The sequence below is a fragment of the Rhodamnia argentea genome, chromosome 3 (assembly GCF_020921035.1).
Source record: "Rhodamnia argentea isolate NSW1041297 chromosome 3, ASM2092103v1, whole genome shotgun sequence".
Classification (NCBI taxonomy): Eukaryota; Viridiplantae; Streptophyta; class Magnoliopsida; order Myrtales; family Myrtaceae; genus Rhodamnia; species Rhodamnia argentea.
In genome coordinates, this window is record NC_063152.1 from 10,282,980 (window position 1) to 10,306,646 (window position 23,667).

The window sequence follows — 23,667 nt, forward strand, 5'->3', positions numbered from 1 at the left end:
CTAATATCGTCGCTAATTAGCGACTAAACATTATATTCGTCGCTAATTAGCGACGCAAAAATCAGGTCGTCGCTAATTAGCGACGAATAAAAGGTCATCGCTAATTAGCGACGAAATATTAAGGTCGTCGCTAATTAGCGACGTTAGCGACGAAAAGTTAAAGTCGTCGCTAATTAGCGACGAAACATTAAAGTCGTCGCTAATTAGCGACGAAACATTAAAGTCGTTGCTAATTAGCGACTACAAAAAAAGTTCGTCGCTAATTAGCGATGAAGAAAAGGTCGTCGCCAATTAGGGACGAAACACTAAGTTCGTCGCTAATTAGCGACGAAACAATAAGTTCGTCGCCAATTAGCGACGAAGAATTAAGTTGTCGCTAATTAGCGACGAAGAATTAAGTCGTCGCTAATTAGCGACGAAAGACTTATATCGTCGCTAATTAGCGACGAAACATTATATTCGTCGCTAATTAGCGACAAAACATTATAGGCGTCGCTAATTAGCGATAATGGGCAAAGATTCCGTAACTAGTGTATAATTTTTTTTTTGTCATAAAAAAGAATAGGTTGAAATATCTATTGGTATTTTCACAAAAGGGCATTTTATTGAAGGATTAAGTTATTACTCAATAAAGAAAAATTTAAATTATTAAAGGATTAGATCAATTCATAAGTGCTTTTTTAGTTATTATTATGGCGACGAGAATTTCATTGGTCTAATTCGGGACCTTCCGATCGATTTTCGTCGCTAATGAACGACGAACACAAATTTTAGTTTGTTGTTTTATTGCTTTGAGGCGACGGATTTTTACCTCTTTTTTAATACGCACAGCAATTGTCTTCCACATCATAACAATAAAAATATATAATAATATTAACAAGAAAATAACAAACCGAAATTTGTAATAATAATAATTACACAAAATTAGTTAAAAGTGTCAAAGATCTCAATATTCGTCGTCGTCATCATCTTCATCTTCACATTCATCTTCGTCTTGATCTTCATCTTCGTCTTCGTCTTCGTCTTCTTCATGAGCATCATCGTCATCCTCTGTCACAAAATCGGATTCTTCATCACTTTCTACATTTGATTCGCGAATTTCAATTGGGTCTACATCTATCACTGCTCCACATGGATCTCGTAAAGTCGGAATGTTGTATTCCTCAACTTGAACGGTGTTACAAACTTCATCTTGTTGATACGCTGTATCCTTCCGGTGTTCCTCGATTTTTCTTCGTGCTTTCGTTTTACATACAACCCACCAATCAGCTTTGTCGCGCTTCAAACTAGGATACGATGCATAATATACTTGAATTGCTTGTTGTGCCAAGACAAATGGTTCATATTTCATATACCTTTTCTTGTGATTTATTTCAACCAAATTAAACTTTGTATGCACCTTCATTCCTCTGATGGGGTCAAACCACATGCACTTCAATAACACAACCCGCATTAATGGTCCAGGGTACTCTATTTCTATGATTTCATCCAACAAGCCATAAAAATCATCTTTCGTATTGCCACCATTGGATGACCGAACACACACACCACTATTCATTGTGGCTTTTCCCATTCCATACTCTCGTGTGTGAAAATTGTACCCGTTTATGAAATATGCTGGCCAAGTTCGTACCTTTCTTTGTGGACCCCATGACAGATGATATAGCAATCATTGCTCTTCGACTTGATCACGATTACTGTGAACCTGAAGTCACACATGCAAAGTCAATAATATTTTTTTAATTAATGTTTTATGAAATATTAATAACTTGCTTTTCGTCCATAGGCAACTTACATATGTTTGGAACCAAGCTGCAAATTCTTCATCGCACAAACGTTCAAACTCATTTGATGGTAGTCCATACATTGAAGTTTGGAAAATCCTATTAACAAATACCATTTATATATTAGCAAACGATTGACACATAATAAATATATTTACAAAAGTACACTTACTCGAAGTATGGCTCCACTTCTGGACAGTTCAGCAAAATATATGTATGCGCTGCTCGCCATTCTTCGTCGGTTAAATTACGAAACTTACATGCGCCACTTGGTCGACCAATATAATTGAAAATAGAGAACGATTTGCAATTGGGATCAATGGGCCCTTCATCATTTCTTCCTCCTTTCCGCCTCTTGCACCGCACGTGCGGCTCAAAATAATATGATGCAAATGTTGTCACTTCTTCTACAATATATGCATTACAAATTGAAGCTTCAACACATGCCTTATTGTTCACTTTTTTCTTCAAATGATATAAAAACCTAGTTGCAATGGGAAAAAGTTTATCAGAACATAATAAGTGATAAAGTAATTTCAAATTTATTAAAAATATATTTTACCTCTCAAATGGATACATCCATCGAAATTGGACGGGACCTGCAACTTTGGCCTCATAAGGCAAGTGAACTAAGAATTGCTCCATTGAATCAAAGAACGATGGAGGAAATATTCTTTCTAAGTTGCAAAGAATGATTGGAATATCTCTCTCCAACTTCTCCATGTGTGATGCTTTTAACACTGTCGAGCAAATATCATGAAGAAAATAACTTAACTCCGTGATGGCGCCTCATACAAAATTTGGTAGAAGTTCCTTGAAAGCTATTGGAAGTAGTCTTTCCATAAATATGTGGCAATCATGGCTCTTCAAACCTGTTACCTTGCATTCATTCAAATCAACACATCTCTCGAGGTTCGAATCGTATCCATCTGGAAATCGTATGGATTTCAACCATTGACAAACAACCCGTCTCTGCTCCTTATTCAATGTGTAAACCGCTTTTGGTTTTGGTCTCCTGCTGCTTGCATCCACATCTAGTGCTGGCCGATCACAAATAACTCTCATATATTTTCTTGCATTCAAGTTGTCTTTCGTTTTTCCAGTGACATCCATCACGGTATTTATGACATTCTCGAAAACATTCTTCTCTATGTGCATGAGGTCAAGATTATGACGAACAACATGGGTCTTCCAATATGGTAGATCCCAAAATATACTGCGCTTAGTCCACTTATGTGTGCTTCCATACGCAATAGTTGTGCCATGGGGGTTTTCAACAACGGTTGGAAAGTCATGAACTCGCTCCCAAATTTGATCACCGGTCAACCTCAATGGTGGTGGTGTTCTTTCAATCTTATTCTTGATGAACTCTTTCTTATTCCTTCGAAATGTATGATTTATGGGCAAAAATTGTCTGTGACAGTCAAAATAGCTGGCCTTTTTACCGTGTTTTAATCTGAATGACTTTGATCTCTCCATACAAATCGGACATCCTAAAATACCAGCTGTACTCCATCCAGATAACATCTCATAAGTTGGAAAGTCATTTATCGTCCAAAGAAGTGCAACCTTCATTACAAATGTTTGATCAGTAGAAACATCATACGTAAGAATACCTTCATCCCATAGCTGTCGTAACTCCGCAATCAATGGTTGCATATAAACATCTATCAACTTTTTCGGATTTTGCGGGCCAGGCACGATCAATGTCAAAAACATGTAAGGTGTCTTCATGCACATACCAGGTGGAAGATTGTACGGAGTTAAGATAAGCGGCCAACATGAATAACTTTTTCCCGATTTTCCAAATGGGGCAAATCCATCGGCACAAAGACCTAACCTGATATTTCGAGGCTCCATCGCAAATTCGGGGTATGTTTTATCAAACTGTTTCCATGCCTCTGCATCTGAAGGATGACACATCAGACCCTCCTCGGTTTCATGATTTGCATGCCAAGTCATGTGTTCAGCAGTGGCTTGAGACGCATAAAGCCTTTGCAATCTGGGGATTAAAGGCAGATAAAACAATTGCTTGCATGGTCTACGCTTCTTATTACGACCCCGCCTCATGCTAATCTTGTACCTCTGTTGGCCACAAAATTTGCAAGATTCGACATTTTCATCGTTTCTCCAATATAACATACAACCCCTACTACATACATCAATCCTTACAACTGGAAGACCTAAGTTATCCACTAGCTTTTTCATGTCGTAAAAATCACTTGGCATGATATTATCGCGAGGCATTGCTTCCCGCATTACGTCAACAAAAGAGTTGAAGCAATTCTCGGACACATTATGCTCTGTCTTGATGTTTAACAATCTTGCAATCACCGATAACTTAGTGTGGTTATCACAACCTGCCCATAAAGGTTCATCTGCTGCTTTCAACACTTCCCCTAACCGATTAGATGTAAAAGTTTCGTTGGGCACATTCTCATCAAAACCTGTTACTCCTGCTTCTTCCAATTGTGATGCATAGTTAGTACCTACTTGTTCAAATGTAGGAGCAAAACTAGTACTCGCATGGTTCGATTCTGACACGAAATTTTGACCAGCTACATCAATCACCATCCTCTGATATGGGTTCAATTGGTTATAATAGCTACATTCTTCCCTAACTGAAAATTGATCACTTCTTTGATATTCTTCATCGGATATAAATGGTTCACCATGACAAGTCCAATTATAATAATTCGGAGTGAACCCAAATCTACAAAGATGTTCTCTAACTTTGTCACACACATGAAATTTACTATTACTGTACTTTTTACACGGACATCTTAACTTATTTCCATCCATGAACTCAAATTTACTACTAGCAAATTCCAAAACTGTTCCCACCCAGTACAAAACTCATCAGTCAATCCTCGTCGCCCGGGTAAATTCTTATTATACATCCAAGCCCTGTCTCTTTGCATTGTGTCTGTATAAATATTAAAAAATCTCATCAAATATTAAAAATATCACATCTACAATTTAATATTCTTAATTAAAACCATAAAATCGTGAAAATTAAAATTCTATCCGTGACGCAATAATTACTTCGAAGTTGGAAAAAAAATATACCATCCGAAGAAGACTTACCCAAGTATTTCACTGAAATATTTATAGTACAAGATGATCAATTTGATGAGAATTGCAATGTTCACTTGGATTGCTAGTCCTTGAAATGGACATGTACCTTAAAAAAAATTACATAAGATTCATGAAGCTTATGGCAATTGATAGAAGAAAATGGTGAAATAGGCGGATGTAATTTATTCTACTTAGCGACGAAAGTCCTTTTGTAGTCGCTAATTAGCGACGAATGTATTTTTTTCGTCGCTAATTAGCGACGAAATTATAATTTTCGTCGCTAATTAGCGACGAATGTCTTGTTTTCGTCGCTAATTACACCGCATCCTCCCCCAACCACCGAGGAAATTCACCGCAACCCTATATGAACAATCCAACGGAATAATGGCACAAATATTGTCGCTAATTGTGCATTACTACAATTTTTTACACGGATAGTGTAACTTATTTTGATTCACGAGCTCAACTTTACTTTCAAATTGAAAAAAAAAAGTTACATTGTCAATAAGACTTACCCAAGTATCTGATTGTATTTTTTGTAGGAGAAAGTGATCAATTTGATAAAAATTGCAAGGTTCACCTGGATTGCGAGACTTTCAAGTGGACATGTACATGAAAAAAGAAAAATTAGTTAAGATTCATGTAGCTTATGGCAATTGGTAGAAGAAAATAGTGAAATAAAAACCAAATTAATTCTACGATTACCATAAGGCACAAATAAAAATAGAAGGGAGAGAAGACGGAACGCAAAACAGAAGGAAGAAGAGAGAAGAGAGCGGGCAAAAGAGGAGTGCAGAGAGAGAAGGTAATGTCATATTAAAGGGTGAACTTTTACTCAGCCACGAATTAAGCGACGAAAATATGTGGTGCCGACGCAATTTGAAATTGGAGTACGAAAACTGTCGGTGGCTTTAGCGACGAAACCAGTCGTCCGTCGCACATTACCGACGAACAACAATTTTCATCGCTAATGTTAAAGAAGACAATTAGCGACGAAGTAACCCGTTCGTCGCTAATTTAGCAACGAATATATTATTCGTCGCTAAATTAGCGACGGAAACACTTCTTTGTCGCTAATTTAAAATTTTTTTATTAATAGTGCTAATTTTGCGACGCAAATAACACTTCGTCGCTAAAATTTAAGAAAATATTTTGTGACAAAAAAATATATTCGTCGCAAATTAGCGACCAAACGTAGAATTGCGTCGCTAATTGGCGACGAATAATATTTTCGTCGCAAAGTAATAGCGACGAATAATATTTTTGTCGCAAAATGATAACGACGAATAATATTTTCATGGCCGTTTTCGTTGCTAATATGCGACGACATTTTTTTGTGGCCATTTTCGTTGCAATTTAGCGACGAAATTGGTTTCGTGGCTAATTTCGTTGCAATTTACCGACGAAATTTTGTTCGTGGCTAATTTCGTTGCAATTTACCGACGAACAATGTTTCGTGACTAATTTCGTCTCAAATTAGCGACGACTTTTTGTGTAGTCGCTAAATGTGTCGCTAATGAGCGACGACCGGTTGCGTCGCTAATTCAATCGCAAATAGCGACGAATATGTATTTTGTTGCTATATTCGTCGCAAATTAGCGACGAAATTTTTTCGTCGCAAATAGTTCGTGGCTAAATCCGTGTTTTTTTGTAGTGTATGAGCATCCACGAACCGCCCGTTGAATTCCACGTGTCCTTCCTAATTCGGCTTGCACATAAGGGACGGTATTGAAAACATAGTATATCGCTTAACAATAAGCGTTATATACTCTAACTTAAACTTATGGATTTGACTTTCTAATAAATATAGCTTCGACATTTCAATCCAGTGTGGGAACTTCCGAGATTGCAAGGCTTTTTAGCTCTTTGAAATTGCATTTCCAATGTTTTATAGTCTCATGTTCTCAATGAATTATAAGTTTTCATGTCATCCAATGTCTGGTTCCGATACTGTGTCGAGTCGTAATTCGTTTAGTTGCTACTTGGTCCCAATCAAGATAAAAAATGTCAAGTTTGAACGCGGAGTGAAAACTTATTTATTTACTTAGTTGTTACAAGATAAGATGTGATTTTGACATTTTTCACGTTTATGATATGCTGATGTGCCCACATAACATCAAACAATGACCTTTGCTTTGACGTGCAATTATTGCTCAACATTTTTTAAATCTTGCCATCGTTAGCACCAAAACCCTAAAACTCTTTTTGGGCCAAGCCAAATGGAGAAACAAAAAATAAAATGCTGATCAATTTTTGAATTAAAGTGACACATTTGTTCCAAAACTAATTTCGTCTAATGAAAAATTTTGGCACATTTACCCCAAACGAATTTTCATCTTACAACAAATGTCTAACTAGTATAAAAGGCATATTTACTCAAAATTAATTTTCGTCTCAGGAAAAAACTTAAACCTGTACCACCCTCCACTAGCATTCCGTTCAATAACCTGTTAAAGTGTATATGTAACAATATATATGACAAAGGATTGCAAAACAAATATAACATGAAAAATAACAGATATGACCTGAAAAATCCAATGCATTTTAAAAGATGGTACAATTGGGTCAAGGTACCTATTTGAGATTTTTTTTTTTATGAGAAATCAATTGGGGGTAAAATTGTTATTGGGTACTAGCGTAGAGGTTTCTGTGAAACAAAATAACTTGGGCTAAATATATCATGGAAGTGTCGGTCCGAAACTTTTTAGGAGACGAAGGTTTCGTTTGTCTAGCGGAAATGAAAGGCTTAAAAAAAATATTTTCTTGAAAATGATCACTCGTATAATTTGAAATGAAATAATTAGTTAAAGAAAAACATCTTGATTATCGACAACAATTCATCTTTAAACATTTTCGTACATGATGAAAATAATTTTCGTTCATTTATTTTGTAAACAATACATGTGAATCACTTTCAAGAAAATATTTTTCAAATTATTTTTTTTAAACAAACGAAGCTGAAAATTAATTTGGAGTAAAAGCGTCATGTGTATCACTTATTGGTTCGGGGATTTTATAAACGACAGCTTATATAAATATTTATATATGGAAAGTCCATTTCATGGGACCCAAGAGATTGTCATTTATCACGCGTAATCGTACACGACTCGCGTTGAAAGTTTTCGATATTTCTTTTTATTTTCGATTTTTCCACTCCATTTCATCATTCTTTTCAATTTTACCCCCAACAGGAATTCCACTTTGGTTCTTCTTTTTCAACGATTCTCACATGCAAAGCCAAATTCTACTATATTAATATAAGATTTTCCAGGTCAAAGATATTTCACATTCCCACTAAGCATCGACCCGTCGTTGTCAGATATGCTCAATTAAGCCACCAAATTATACAATTTTTTTTTTATTCCATGTGCTCATTTGTCAAATTGGGTAACTTGAGTTCACACACGAATCTCGTTCGGGCTATTGCTAATTTGTGATCTTGCCTTTTGTCTTAAGTGAATCATTTCCAAACGGACAAAAATAATTCCTCGAAACGATCCGATTCATCGCGATCCCTCTGCGTAGTCATTCGATCACGGGCTTAGCAATTCGGATATGAATGAAATGGGTGTTGGAAGTTTTTTTGAGTTAATCCAAATTTGAGAATCATAATTTTTTATGATCACCGATAAAGAACCTGTCAAGGTATCGCATCATTGTCCGTCGGGATCGAAAGTTAATGAAAACGCCGTTAATAGTGCCTAAGCTTTGGGTTAAGGTGCAATGTTACTCTTGCAATTTTACTTTGTTAAATATGATGTTTAGATAATTTCTAAATGTTCAATATGATCCTTTTATTTGATCAAACAAGGGAGAGAGTCACCACAAGTACCTGTGCTATCGCGAAACGTGCAATCAAATCCTTCGGGACTTTTAATTTATTCGATGTAGTTCCTCAATTTTCCTTAATAAGCATGAATCAGTCTTTCAGTACTATTCGCAAGTTGTGCGCATAGTTCGTGAAAACGCATATCTTCCGGGCAATTTGATTGACTCGTTGCACCACCGCACCTGCTCAGGTCATGTCATCGCATATCGTACGCGATATTTTTCGAGCTGTTCCGTTTTCTCTACGCCAGAAATCAAATATCTTTGGGCAATGCGTCCTTATCTGCAAAGAAGCATTTGTCTCGCCCGCATTAAATGGGCGGATATTGTAATTAACCACATGTAGGACTCCTGACGAGTCAAGGGCCTCTCTGAAAAATATCGCACCTCCCCAACCACCCACCCATCCCCAATGCAAGCCCTGCGGGTCGAGCCCACCAGAGAGCTCTCGTCCTCTGCTTCGCAGCTCACAGTACGGATTAGCTCCTGTTCGAATCAGACGGCCGTGATTGGCCATCCCCCTTGAGTTAGAACGAATCCTAGCGAGAGAGCTGCACAGTAGTGTTCTAGAATTCCGAAAGGACAAAGATGGGTTTTTGGCTTGGATTGCAAGTGATTCTCTCTCTCTCTCTCTCTCTCTCTCTCTCTGTATTTGGTCAGAGAAATGGATGATGATGATTGATGATGAGTCGCTTTAATTTATTCCCCACTTGATGATTTAAGTTCCTGAATTGAAACCAAGAAATGGGCAAAGAAAAGACAAAGAGGACGAATTATACTGGGCAAGATATTGTCTCTGAGGTTGAGCTCTCTCTCTCTCCCTCTCTCTCTTTCTCCCTCTTCGTTCATCATCAGCAGCCACCTTTTGCTTTGTCTGTTCCGCTGGTCAAGCAGTCGCAGGTGGCCAAGTTCTTCAAAAATTGTTTTTTTTTTTCCTCTCTGCAGTTTGTAGATTCTTCCGGTCTCTCTCTCTCGTGCTCACAAGTGTAAGCTCTTGGTGATTTGCTGGTTTGGCTCTGCTTCCGCGACCTGAATTGGGTGGGTTAGTTACCTAATTTTCAAAGGGGTCTTTGGGGGAGATTTCGTTTGTTGATCCAGCTTGTCTAGGAACACTTCCTTGGAAAGTTCATGTTTGCCTCTCTTGTTTTGAGATCTTTAAGGAGCATGAGTAACTCTCTTTGGTGGGTGGCTGTGTTTTGCAATTAAGGTTCTCAAGTCAAAATTTTTTGTGAGTTCTTGTAGACTAATTGTTGTTTTCTGTGACGCTCGCATCTGCTTGCTTCAATGTTCATGGGAAAGAAAATTCTTGTCATGTGTTGAACTTGTCAATCTAGTTGTAGCCGACCTTTTTAGCCTGATTGCTCTTCAAAGCTTTTGTTTGTATGATCATCTGAAAGAGAATGCTTTCACTACATGTTTTTTTCCCTATTGGATGGTCAGAAGAATTGGGAATTCTCTCGCCTTGGTTTAGCAAGTGCCTTGGCATAATACCAAGATGGTAAATGTTTCCATTTTCTCCAGCAAACCGTTGAATTTGCTCCCATACGTTCTGATTTTTGTTAGTTCCCTGAGATCGAGTTGTGACGAGCTGGGGTCCATGTTAGATGCTTGGTTTCCCAAATTCTCTTGTGCATTTGTGTGTTCATTCTTTGTCTCCCTGTTCTTGATGGAGATGTGTCACTTCCCTGAATCATCCAATTCTCATGTAGGTCATCAGATAATTGCTAACATCCTGGAGAAGGAGTTCGTTTGAAGAAATCTTCGGACTCTAAACTATGGATGCTAGGCCAAGTGTCCATCAGAAAGATCAAACACAGACAGAAAATTCGCTTGCTGAGGTGATTCTTGAGAAACCGTGCATTTGTTATGCTCTTTTGACTGTATTTTTGCGGTTAATTAAGATAGTTTGATGCTTCCAGTTCCAGGTATCTAACACTGAAAAACTGTTATGGGCATCGATCAATTCGAGAGGTCTATTGCATTCCGATGTCAAACACTTGTATCAGCAAGTCTGTTCAGTTCTTAAAAAAAGCATCTTGAAAGACTCCGAGCAGGCAGATTTTCAAGATATTGAGTATTCTTTGTGGAAGCTCCACTATAAGCATATCGATGAATTTCGCAAACAAATAAAGAAAGTTTCTAGTTGTACAAATTCCGAGGTGCCGCAGAATGTTATCAACGCGCAAAGAAGTGCTGATGATTACTCTGAAGGAATCAAGTTATTCTTGTCAGAAGCAACTAATTTCTACAAAAGTCTCATTGTCAAGGTACAAAGATGTCATGGAATTCCCGAAGATACCTTGTTCCACAGAAACAGTGGCATCATAAATAATGTTGATCAGAAGAGGATAAAGAACTGCCAATTTTTATGCCATCGCTTCCTAATTTGTCTTGGGGATCTCGCAAGATACAGAGTGCTTTACGAAAGACCCGACAATCAAAACCGTAACTGGTCTATTGCAGCAGCTCATTACTTGGAAGCATTGACAATTTGGCCAGATAGTGGAAACCCGCATAATCAGGTATATTGTCTTACTTTGGTCTGTACCTTGTATTTATGCTTGGATTCAGTTCGAATTAAAAAATGTTCAGACAGTTGTCTATTGTATCATAACCAATTAGTATTGTTTATAGTTGGCATTACTGTCGACGTACGTTGGTGACGAGTTCCTTGCTTTGTACCACTGTATAAGAAGTTTGGCCGTTAAAGAACCTTTCCCGGATGCATGGAACAACCTTATATTACTGTTAGAGAAGGTAAAATGTTTTCCTCTCATACTTTTTGTGCCATGATCTTCATTCTCCAGCGTTCCTTGCAGTTCTCAATTGCTTGTTACGACTATGCAGAGCAGGTTGTCTCTTTTGCATTCCCATTCCGCTGAGGCCTCATTCGATTTTTTTATGCCTTCTGAAAGAAGAAAAGTTCCGACCAAGTTGCAATCTGGCGATGATGTGACGAACTGCAATATTTCTACAGAGGAACGTGGTTGCTTAGTGGGAAAAAACTTGTGGCATCTTTTCGTGATAGTAATAAGTTTCTTTTATGTAAGATCCAGGTACTAGTTCTACTGAAGTGTATCGTTACCGTGTTGCTCCATGCTGCGTTTGTCCTGACAAAGATGGTTTTATGATATCTTTGTCTTGTATTTCATGAGACTCAAAAAGCTTATGTACACTTATCTTTCTTTTTCTCTGTCGTTTGAGCAGTTTGGATGACTTTTTGAGAGCCTTTTCTTCTACAAAGGGAGAATTGGAAGCTTTGTTAGATCTGGACGACATTCATCTAGAAGGTGCGTTGAGGACGTATCAGTTTATGGATCCAACAAGAACAGGCCCATTTCGAGCTGTCCAAGCCATTTGTGTCTTCATCTTTGTCATCCAAAACCTTCCCAAGAGCCCGGTGATGACAAACTTGGAAGACAAGAAGGAAATGCCACCGCTCCTTTCGAGAGACCATGCAGTGATGGCTCTATTTACAATTGTGAATCAGCTCGTTGATCGAGTTGTGAAGGCCAGTCCCTGGGATTCCTGCCCACTTTTACCAGCTATTCTCGTGTTTGTGGAATGGTTGGCAAATCTACCCGAAGAAGAGGATCTTTGTGGGACCAATGAAATGAGTGAAGCCGCTTTCTCTTCTTTCTGTAAGAGCTTTATCTGCCTAGTAAACCTCATGCACTCTCATGTAGGCGAAGTTAAGTCTCAAGATTGCGCTCTTTGGGAAGATTACGAGTTGAGAGGCTTTGCACCAAGTGCACACGCGCATCTTCTGCTAGATTTCTCATCTCATCGGGAAAATAGTACTGACTATCGAAGTGGAAAAGTGTGCCGAGCCCGTCGAATTATTGATGCTGCTATGAGGATTGCTGAAACCTCTGGTCGTCATAACAGGTGGATCCAGTATGATAAGCTGAGAAGACAATTCTATGAGCTGGAGTCAAATGGGTCTCAGGAGAAGAAATGCTCAGAATCCACGCTGGGTACCCATCCAAAACTGAAAATTTCTCTGGCACGGACAAGTGAAGTCATTGACGAACGAAGAAATGCAGTCCTCAGGGAAAGTCCGAGAAGATCTGTTGCCGAGGAGGAGGAAGTCATTCTGTTCAAGCCTCTGACAAGACACAACTCGGCTCCACTTCATAAATACATCTCCAAAAAGGGAGACCCCCACAAAGAACTAATGGATCAGTCAGCACCGCCTGATGAATGCTTGCGTCGCGCCACATCTTTGCTTATAGCCCAGAACCCTGTGCACAGTGAACCATCTAATTTCCAACCCAACACCAACAGTTTCAGGCACAATGAGCCATTCATGCAGCAGCAGCAGCAGCCGCCACCATTTTTTAGCGACATGGCAAACTTGTTTCCTGCAACCCCTATCTCTACCGGTGCCGGGCCTCCCTCTCTAAATGCGTGGGTCCTCAACAGAGGAAGCTCGAACATGGATAAAGAGAAAGGGACCGATTTGGGTAAACGTCACCTACCTCCTATTGAGGAAATAGCTTCTGAATCGCTGGCCGATCTCTCCATTAACAAAATCACGGAGCCGCAGAACCCAGTTATCGGTTCTTGCCATGAATCCGTAATAACCCATTACCCTTCTCCTCCTTATTCCACTCCCGTGCCTTCAGCGCCTCTTTTACCGGATGATGCTGTTTGGTTTGGCGGAGTGAATACATCTAGTTTCTCTGATCACAAGACAAATGAGACAATTGGGGTAATGGAGAATTTTCTCACCACATCACCTGGGAAGAGCTATTCAGATTATGCTGTTCCTCTTGCCCCTAATGCTTCTAGTCTTGGTGTCACCGGCTTTAACTATGTGTACCCAATACAATGTGGAATGAGTTCTTCGGAATGGCTCCGCCAGTTCAGAGAAATCAACAATCTCCATCAGGGCAATCACGGTCAAATGTTGAGTCCTAGTGTCCATGGCCCTGGAAACATCGGAAACATTTATCATCTCGGTGTCCCTCAAGTTGATCCATTCAACTCATGGGGAACACCCTCGTTCTCTAACCAAACAGTATACTCGAACCACCAGGCTGTGACTCCCGGATATCCTGCCTTTTACGGAGTGGATGAGCCGAAGGACAGAGTCTTTCATGCGTATTATCGAGCAAGTCCTTATGGTTGCGGTGCTGGGACAGCAGAACTGAGAGATGATCAGCAGATGCTTCTGCAATACCTTAAAGAGAGAGAATGGAGGCTCCAGCAGGATCCTGACCTGCGAGGTCCCACATTCTAGGAGATGAAGCGGATATTGTATCACCTCTAAAGTGGCTTGCCGTGGCAATTACCTACCAGGAGCGTGTGCTTTCATGTGCTCAATCACACTAAAGACTCACAAGTGACAACCTATTTTCCTGGTATGCAACTGTATGTAAAACTCATTGTACAGGGGATCTGATACAGGTAGACAAGGAAGAGTCATCTAGGAACAAAGGAAGGCCATACTCTCTCTGTAGAGAGATTTAAGGATCTGATATTTTGCTAATGTCCCTTTTGGACAATGTAATTGTTGAGAGAATGCCTAGAGAACCTTTTAGTCTTCTGACAAAACAACACTTCTCCTCAGTTGATAAGGAAATGATAACCAAAGCATGGTTGGAGGCTGTTTATGTTTCTTGCCCTAGAGGGCATGTTCATTGAAATGATTTCTTGCTGCAGTCAAGATTAGGGCTTGGTGTCGGCCTAGTATCTCCATCGATGTGCAGGTTCCAAGTCCAAGGTTCTTTCACTGTTGCGATCGTAACAAAGGCCTAGTAACGAATTCTCTGTCTTGCCTCGAGTAGGAAATCAGATGAACGATCGGCTGCATCATCTGCATCATTAGGTTAGTCATACATGGATTTAGACGATGGTGTCCTTCCTACACAGGAAAGTTGGGACATAGAACTCCAAGCGCTATTTGCACATTAAAAAGCATGAGTCTTGTGCTAGAGTTCTAGGTTTTTTTTTTTTTTTAACTCCCCGGGGCACGAATGCCTGGAACACCCTTCGAACATCGTAGTTCGGACCGTCGGCCTGTGCAGGCGATCTCGACTAAAGCAGTTTACCCGTGGTTAGTAGGAAATGTTAGATTTCATGTTTGGTTAAATCACAAGCAAGTCCTTCATGGAAGGCTACTTTAGTCTTGAGATGGTCCGGCACGCCTTTGACCGAATAGGTCGTGTGTCTTTGTCCGGAGCAGACAAACCACAATACGAGAAGAAAAGGCATACATGAACTCATCAACCACTCAATTGATACCTTACCTAATTTGCTGATTCATCGGAGACGTCTCGAGGCCGAAATAATCTAAAAGAATGGGAAGTCGTATCGAATATATCTTGCGAGAGCACCTTGTGAGCATCATGAGACCGCCTAAATGTTCTTTTCTTAATGTCAAGATCATGTCTATTCGCAGCAGGTAGAAAATCAGTTGTTCGAATTAAGACGACAGGAGAAAGACGCGGAAATCTGCCAAACAGTTCGGGCCAAATTATGATAATCTTTTGCTAGGTAGGCTGAATATGAAAATTTATTTTGGGCTTGTGCCATCTTTGTAATTTATAAAGTTTTCTTTTTCGGTCCCCTTTGAAATTTGGCTAGCTTGCTTTTGATTAGACCTTGGAAGCCGAAGAACTGGATCAAGAAAAAGCCCGTGAAAGTTTTCCGTCAGATCGATAAACACAACTTCCGGAGCCCATCGCTCGTCTTATTCGATTCAAGCGGCAAGTAACATTTTCCAGCTGATGCTCGGGATCGAACGGAAATGGAGGACAGGCCTCCGGCGAAAGAGGACGTGTCGCCGGCGACGGCAGTTTTGCTCGGGGCTCTCGCGCCGGGAGTCAACGTACGGCTTCGATTTCGTAAAACGCAAGAGAGAGTCGTTGACTTGGGAATCACCTGTTTCCGGTAGTTGCTCAAGCAAAGTGACGTTTTTTTTTTTTTCCTTCTTTTTCCTGTCTTTGTCGATTCCAGGGTCCGACATGGAACGCGCTGAAGATGGCGTTTGTGATGCTGGGTGGGTCGCTCGCCGTCATGATGGGCTTGGCCTTCTCTTCGAGCGATTCTTGGCTGACCCTCCATGTCTCGTTCCTCGTGATTATCACGCTCGCTCTGTTCTTGCTTCTTAGCTGGTAATCTTCAGCTGCTTGTGCTCTTGGAGCTGTTGCTTTTATGTCTTTCGATTGGAGGTCTACTTTTTAGGTATAGATTGTACTTGTTAGGATGAATGAGTGAAGCGAGACCCCTTTAGATAATTGGAGTTAACGATGGACGAATCAATATACCCATTGCCTTGAAATTTTTTAGTGACTGGATAGTGCTAGGTACAAGATCTTGTGAGTACATCACATTATGAGATACTAGGTTTCAGTTCGGCTTCCCAACATGTTTGTTTGCTTATGTTTTGGTAATGTAAGACTTGGTAGTTGAAATCCACGTGCAAGATTCTGTTGGATTTGGTTTTGCTGTTGATTGATGGATGCTGCTTTTGAAAAATATAGTTTCCATTGGCTAGAAGAAACCTTGCCTTGGTCTTTGGTTCTTGGCTGGAGAAAGTAGATGAAAACTCTAAAATTCCTTTAGCTGGCAATTTCGGGGAATGGAGATGGTATTGTTAGATCTAGACCCTCTTTTAGTGGAAGGGTAATTGGCGGTGGCTTCAAACTTTCGAACATGCTTTGCATTTGCAGATAGGCATTGATTCATCTCTTATTACTCTGTAGGAGACGTATGGTCTGCTACTTTTCTAGGGATGACCGCTGTCAATTAATAATTGTTGAAGGGAGATGAATCTGCCTAATTTAATGTTCTTTTTGAGAATATACAAGTAAAAAGGTTTGATGTTTAAATCAACCATGGTAAATCAAGTTTCTGGACTAGCTTTAAGCTCTATAAGTGTTGGTGGCATTCCCTTTTCTCTTCTCCGATATTGGCCAAATTTCTGGGAACTTCACCTGATAAATCCAGGAAACCTGTTAATGATCTTTTGGAGCTATTCAATTCAATTGGGTTCTCGGTGTCCAAGAGGATGAGATCCCAAAATACCATTGGTGGATATGGGGAGACAAGGAGGGTAAAGAAGAACCAAGTATGAGTTTGTTTGATTGGGGGGCCTCCTGGTGCTGCTAATACATAGGAAATTGATAGCTGGTGTGTGCTTTGAAATGACTACTTTGAAGATTCAATAACGTAACATTCATGTCAGTCAGTTGCAGTTTTCCTGTAGACAAGTTAATGGGAATGGAAGTGGATGGTAATGAAAGTCCCGTGCATCATTTGCAGCCAAAGAAAAGAAATGCCCTCTGCTGGAAACTTATTGACATCTTTTGGATATGATAAGCCCCATCAGTCTTTGCATATTGTTTGTTGCTTTTGTGCAACCGGGTCAACACTTCATTAAATTAAGGGAAATTTGGTCTTTTACATGTGATTGATTGACGTAATTGGTACAGTCATAGGTGCTGTCTCCAGTCTTCTTGCTGTGTCGCTAAATACTATTTTAGCCTTGAAGGTTTGGGTGTTTTGCAACGATAGATTGGTGGACGTGTGTTTGGTTAAACTTGAAGCCGTTGTGACAGTTGAAGTTGCAAGAGCAAAGGAATTGCTTGAATTTGAGCTTCTTTCTGGTTAGGCATTTGAAGGTGGAACATGTATAGGTTGCTGAAGTTTCTTGGATCTTGTATTGGTGGCTTTTTAGCATCTCTTCTACCGTTTGTCGCCTCATTAGTTGATATTCCGCTTTCTCCTGCTTGCTTTATACCACACCTGCATCTCTAACCTGTCTTTGTCCAAAAAACAAGCTTCCACTGCACATGCAGTAAGTCTGACAGTCCTAGAGTACCTAAATCTGGAAACGCAAAACACTTGCTTACCGAAAAAATAATAGTAATAATAAAGAAAAAGGAAAAATAGAATCAGCTAGAAACACATGATCTGATGAGAATTTAGATCCTTCAGTTTCAATGTCGTGTCGTGCTTGGTTATTGCTCGGTATGCAATTAACTCTACTGAAAACTTCCCCTACATATGAACTAGGAATGGTGAGTGCAATACCAGTTTTCCACCTTTTTTGTATCACCCTATGCAGTTTGATTTATTGCTTCTCTCTGCCTCATAGAATGCTTGCCTCCAGCTCTGGGGAAATGCAAGATTTAAGTATGCCTAATGTATTATAACTCCCTAAGAACAAAACGTACAATAGGATTTTACATGGAAATTCCCCAGTACTTGATGGCCTGGGAACCGTGTGTCCATTTTCCTTTTAACCCGTCTCTCCTTTCCCCCATAGTTCTTAAATAATTGGGAATGGAGACTTAAGTTGGATAGAAACTTCTGACCTCTTATTTATATGTCAGTTTACTTTAGTTCTTCCAAGATGTGATGACAAGGCAGTAACCAAACACTCTTTTGGACCGCTGCTGTTATTTCCACAGCTTCAACGGTCGTGAGAGCAACTAGGGAATGTTTCCAAAACCAAATTTCCAGAATAGCATCCACTTTCTGAAACTGCGCTTTGTGGCCATTCATTTTCACCTGTCTTTGTAGCTGGATCACTTGCAGTGACTCACTTTTCAGTCCAATGCATCTCCTGTATTTATGTCCATTGCCATCTCAATCTCGTCAAACTAATGCTTCGCCAATGTCCCTCCTCTGCTCCTATCAGTTCATGAGTTGCAGATTGTCATCAGAAACAAACTGAATGTTTGAAGTGAACGACTTCTCTGCAAAGTTTGGACGTCCTTCGGGAATTGGAATTTTAATGTATGGCCAGGATGTTCTAACTAAGCCGCCATAGACAATCCAGACTTGTTCTAGGTGTCCCATCATGTCATAAAACTAAAATGCAGATTATTGGAACCCTCACCAACCCACCAAACTGGTTTACTGGGAAAAAGACATTTTCTTTTCCAGGGATATCCTGTTTTGCCCCATTTTCATTATCGTCCAATGCATGCTTATTCTCTTCCTTTTCTTCGTTTCTGTGGATTTTTATCATTTTGTATCACTTTATATTCTGGAGTAGCTGTCCAAACAACTGACATGGATGAATCTAGTTTTTGGTCATTAGTCTCAAACTTTATCATTTGCTGGGAGATAAGTTTTGGTTCTTTTATCTTCGAAGTGTTGTTCTCAGGAGACGGGCATGTTTTCTGCAGGTTTCTCGCGCAAACCGGATTGGTTTCAGTTGAAACACAAATGCAGGATCTCAATTTGGTGCCGAATGATCAGACTGACAAAGACAAAGTTCACTGATATAGTCCATGGTCTTGTCAAAAGTAATTGCCTGGTGTGGCAATTTTCGATGTTACTCATGTATGACTTAGGACAAGCGAGACAAGAAATCTTTCTTGTTCGAAGAACTGCAACGCCAATAAGAGGACACCCCGGCTTGTCTCTGCTCACGAGAACACTGGCAATGCTTGTTTGTTTATCGGTCAAATCTCAGCTTATTTTTCTCTCATAGGTTTTACACAGGACTAAAATACCGAACGCATTCATGTTGAAACGTTCAGTTATTTCATATGTACAAACATGTACTTTCGGAAAACTGAGTACAGATGCACTTTTTCACCCTTTTATGAGTTCTCCCTTTGACTTTTCATGCTCTTCCTTCTACTTATTCCGACATTAAATCATGCGAAATTCTGTCTCTTTTACTATTGTCCGAGGCCAAGGGCAATTTACTCTCGGCTATGGTCTTTGAGATAATTTTCCGCAGCAGAGATCCTGAAGTAGGGCCAAATCTGTGATAGATGTTTCATGAAATTCACGACAGCGCATCTTGGATGGCTTATTATCATCTCAAGCCATTAACAGATGAATCTCCACCTGAATATTGCAGTAAGTCGTTTTATCTACTCTTTTTCAAGTGTTTTCAAGCGTCAAAAGTGATGATATCACAACCTCCCGTGAGATGATGTTATCGTGGAGTTGTAATATCACTATTGCTAGGCATTACTATTCATACTTTGCCAATCTATCCTCCAGTTTTCATCCTCAAAATTTAAAGAGCTTGAACAGCTGGAGTCACTGGATTAAATTGAATGAGAAGCGAGACTGAATTTATGGCTGCAGATTTCAATCAGGATTAAAAGAGAATCAAAATCCAGACCTGACTCGAACCACTGTAAAAACTAAATTCGACCGGAGAAAATTCCAGGTACCATTTGGTATTCGATTTCCTTGGAATCGAAGAATTTATGTAGAGTCCATCACTTGGTATATCATTTCGATGTCGCACCGCTGTTGCCTATCCAAGACAGGTCCAAGAGGGAATAAATGTGTGGATCCATAGCAGTAAGAGTTTCGAGACCTCTGTAGTAGTCGTCAAAGTCGATCTGTTGGTCGTCTCCCGTCGAAGCATCCGGTTGTCTAGGGGTCCCCTCACTAGCGACATTTGAGTAATTTCTGTACGGTGCAGAAGAGTCTGTAGAGAGATTAGCCGCCAAGACTTCGGTATCTCCTTCGCCGTGTTTGAATTGTCCCGTTGACTGTTCGAGAGTTACTGTTGCTGCTTCTTCTTCGCCTTCGACAGCTCTTGGTGGTTCATTTGAGATCGGTGCCATTGAGGTGTTGACGTCAAGGTCTTCAATGGCCTGGTGTTGTTTTTTCCAGGGATTTGCTTCTGCTCTGGCTACCTTTTCGATGGAGAAGTACTGTGTCACACATATGCACCAGAAACATTCTGAGGTTAGCGTGCACAAAATGATTATGGCGGTAGTGAGAAATTACGAAGATTGAATAAATGTGATGAAGAAAGCCAATTGTTTTGTGTGAGAAATGTAGTGAAGAGGTGCTTTTGTATGGATCGACCAATGCGAGCCCATGCTTTTTGATAACTCTTACACCCCCCCCTTTTTTTTTCCCTTAAGACAGCACCGTAATTTTAAGAGATGTTGCTTCCATTTGCTTTGCGAGAAATGAATGGTTTAGAAAATATTTTATAAAAAATGGCCACTTATATGATTTGAAATAATTAATCGATTAAAATCATTTTTATTATGGATAATAATTTATGTCTAAAAATTTCTGTGCATGATGGAAAATGTTTTTTGTTCATTTATTTGTAAATGACGCAAGTACTCCTTTTTTCAGAAAATGATCTCTAAATCATTTATTTTTCGCTAAATAAATGGAGCATTAATCTTCTTTTCGGCTTTTAATTGAAGTTGAAGGCTTATTGGGTCGATCAATGTTTAAAAAAAAAATACATGTTTTAAGCCAGAAAAAATGTGAAATAGCCCCATAAATTATCCGAACGTATAAACATTCCTACAACAAACGATCGAGAGTCATTTTGTTTATTTTTGAACAAGTTAGGCTTTGATTCATTCCTAATGAAAAAAATAAATAACGTTCTCTTCTAACCACTGTTATCGCGAGGTGGTTTACTTATCAAAATGACACGACATATCTTTAAAGAAAATCTTCTTAGAGATTTCCTTCACCCCGAAAACAATAATTTTCTGTTTTTCCTGGAAATTTGTTTCTTGGCATACATTTGGACAACTCGAGTGAGACATAGGGTGATCGGTTCCCAATCTGATCCGGCTTGGCCCCACCCTAGAATCGAGAATCGGACCTGGATGACTGATTCCCAGTTTCAAGGATAGGGAATTTGGGACCGACTAGTTTGATTCCAAGAGGCGCAATCATTGGACCAATCGTATTTTTTTTCGTTAACGACATATTTACCGTACCACCTCTCATTAATTGCATCTCGTATTGCTAAACCTAGAAGTCATATCAAGCATCTTAGGTTTATGTTTACATTTACAATTAAGAAATTTCTTAGAAAAAAGATATTGTTTGGTCCGAATGAGGAATCGGACCGACCGTAACCGGTTTCAATTCTATGGAACCGGGAACCGCACCAAACAAGCTAGTCCAATCCGGGTGGATCCCGATTCAATCGGTCCATTATGCTTAGTCCTAGTTAGACACACGCCTTGTCCTAACTGTTTTGGAAAGACAATGTTAAGCTTTTCATTTTTGCTTTTTCATTTTTCTCTTCTCTGATGTAAGATTTCCTACAAATTTCATCCTAAGTGTCATTAAGGTTGTAATCCTACGTCCTCATTATGACCTTCACTTAATTGGTCAAATGCTGTTAACGTTCCTGTAAATTTGCAGGAAAGTCCAAGAACTAATTTCGTCGCCTAGCTAATAAAAACCGACACCCTTTTTTGGAAATTTTGAATTTTGAATACTCCTACTTTTCAACTGGCTTAATGAAGCATATTTAATTAAACCCAATAAATAGATAACTAAATGAATTTGTACATATAAAAAAAAAAAAACTCACGATGTTCTTGCATTCATCTTCGTAGAATGTAAGGGAATCTCCAATGTCCAGTCCATTTTCCCTCACTAATTCTCCTGTTTAGGAATTAGATCCTGATCATGGTCAGGAGAAAGTACAAAGCCATAGATAGGAACTAGGGTTTTTCATAATTTAACCAGAACATTGCAAAATGATAAGTATGCAGCTATTTTCTACACACCCTTTAATTACCAGAGACTTACAGGCTAGATAAAATTTACCAAATGCGATCGTCCAAATATAGGACTTCAAAAAAAAAAAAAAAAGATCGAAAGAGAATGGAGAAGATACCTGCATTTTCGAATAGGTACATTCTGCTCCTGTTATTTGCCCAATACCTATGTTTTTCAAGGAGTTTGTACTATTAGTCCAAGAAGAGAAATAACATTCATAGATAATTTAAAATTATTATTTGGAGCTTTAATGAATTAAGAAGAAATAAAGTGCAACAAAGATCAATAAATACTGACGAGAGCTTGCTCGCTAACCTGTATCTCAGGATCCACTCATGTTGAGAGCACACATCTCTTACCACTAATTCAATTCCTTCTTTGTCGGAAATGATTGGAAGATTTTCTTCTGCCTCCCTCTAATTTAAAATCAACAAGGTGCAATAAACTCTAGGAAATGACCATGAAATTATCAAATTAATATGTGGGTTATATTAGTTTTTTCAGTCTCACCTTTGGAAGTACGATCCTTCCTAGAGACCCGACGTCACTGTTCTTCAACTCCTTTTGGAGAATCATTCTAAATCTCTATTCCAACCAACACGCAATTCAATTCAAAGAACAATCACAATTCCAAAAGAGCCGCAAAAACTTCCAATACTGTTCAAAAGTTGAGATATAGTTTAGATTTCCCCACCTTACCATTTGGCATGAAAAAAGTATGTTGGTCCTCCCTACCATTATTTTCCAAAGTTTGTCCATCCATGAGATATTTGCTTGAAATCAACCCATTGCTCGGCGAACTCGCGTTCGTAGTAGATGACGCCGAAGGGCCCCTTCGGTGCAAACCGAGGCTCCTTTGGCGAGCCATCTTTCTTCTGTTTCTCGCGGCCTTCGTCGCCCGAGCGTCGAGAACCTTTTGTTGGTGCCCCGCCAGATCGAAAGCAATCGGCCGCGATGGTGGCGATTCGAATCGAGCCGGTTGAGGAATGTTGTGATTTTGCCAGAAACAGAAAGGCTGGGGCGAGTACTGAGATGGGTATGGGTATGGATATGGAAATGGCAGCCCTTGAAACGAAGGTGGAATTTGCGTTGGGGCATGAATTATCTGAGTTGGGGGTTGCTCAAATGAAGGGAAATGAAGGTTTCTAGGATGACCCATGATTGGTTGCCTGCTCACGTTGTCAATGCTTGTGGACTTGGTGGAGTCAAATGGTGCAAGAAACCTGTGCATTTTCCTTTGAGAATGAAACTCAAAACAACAAATGGTGAAGAAGAAAGTTTTGCTATTTTTTTCAGCTCTCTAGCGATTTGGAGTTTGTGAAAGTGAAGAGGCTTTTTATGGGGCAGTGTCTCAAGCTAGAGTTGAGGCCATTTTAGTGTAGGTCACCCGAGTTGGAAAGAAACAAAAACTGAATTTATCTCGATGGGTTATTTTTAAGTTGTCAATTGTAATATGGGAAGCATCTAAGTTTATGACGAAAATTCACAAGAA

General features: G+C 39.5%; 3 protein-coding genes across 9 annotated transcripts; 2 read left to right on the forward strand and 1 right to left on the reverse strand.

Moving 5' to 3' along the window:
* Positions 1–9,172: 9,172 nt before the first annotated feature.
* On the forward strand, positions 9,173–14,366 carry LOC115750380 (nonsense-mediated mRNA decay factor SMG7-like). Of its 5 annotated transcripts, none has more exons than XM_048276447.1 (6): positions 9,173–9,302; positions 10,400–10,528; positions 10,616–11,212; positions 11,325–11,447; positions 11,538–11,746; positions 11,898–14,366. In XM_048276447.1, the coding sequence occupies exons 2-6, from the start codon at positions 10,466–10,468 to the stop codon at positions 13,933–13,935; spliced, it is 3,030 nt and encodes a 1,009-aa protein (XP_048132404.1). In that variant the 5' UTR covers positions 9,173–9,302; positions 10,400–10,465; the 3' UTR covers positions 13,936–14,366. The 5 variants fall into 5 exon arrangements, with proteins under 5 accessions (XP_048132404.1, XP_030543548.2, XP_030543547.2 ...); XM_030687688.2 differs by lacking the exon at positions 9,173–9,302 and adding an exon at positions 9,489–9,590; XM_030687687.2 differs by lacking the exon at positions 9,173–9,302 and adding an exon at positions 9,618–9,728.
* A 675-nt stretch (positions 14,367–15,041) lies between these two features.
* On the forward strand, positions 15,042–19,272 carry LOC115750436. 3 transcript variants are annotated; one of them, XM_030687798.2, is made up of 5 exons: positions 15,042–15,191; positions 15,307–15,312; positions 15,414–15,525; positions 15,654–15,811; positions 18,836–19,272. In XM_030687798.2, exons 3-5 carry the CDS (start codon positions 15,445–15,447, stop codon positions 18,930–18,932), a joined length of 336 nt encoding a protein of 111 aa, XP_030543658.1. In that variant the 5' UTR covers positions 15,042–15,191; positions 15,307–15,312; positions 15,414–15,444; the 3' UTR covers positions 18,933–19,272. The 3 variants fall into 3 exon arrangements, with proteins under 3 accessions (XP_030543658.1, XP_030543660.1, XP_030543657.1); XM_030687797.2 differs by lacking the exons at positions 15,042–15,191; positions 15,307–15,312 and adding an exon at positions 15,335–15,350 and having other exon boundaries at positions 15,381–15,525; XM_030687800.1 differs by lacking the exons at positions 15,042–15,191; positions 15,307–15,312; positions 18,836–19,272 and adding an exon at positions 17,767–18,829 and having other exon boundaries at positions 15,320–15,525.
* A 631-nt stretch (positions 19,273–19,903) lies between these two features.
* LOC115750366 (B3 domain-containing transcription factor LEC2) lies at positions 19,904–23,406 on the reverse strand. Its single transcript, XM_030687665.1, has 6 exons — positions 22,870–23,406; positions 22,686–22,760; positions 22,491–22,591; positions 22,294–22,340; positions 21,985–22,058; positions 19,904–20,335 (listed from the first exon to the last, which is right to left on the reverse strand). The coding sequence occupies exons 1-6, from the start codon at positions 23,404–23,406 to the stop codon at positions 19,904–19,906; spliced, it is 1,266 nt and encodes a 421-aa protein (XP_030543525.1).
* Between the last annotated feature and the right edge of the window lie 261 nt (positions 23,407–23,667).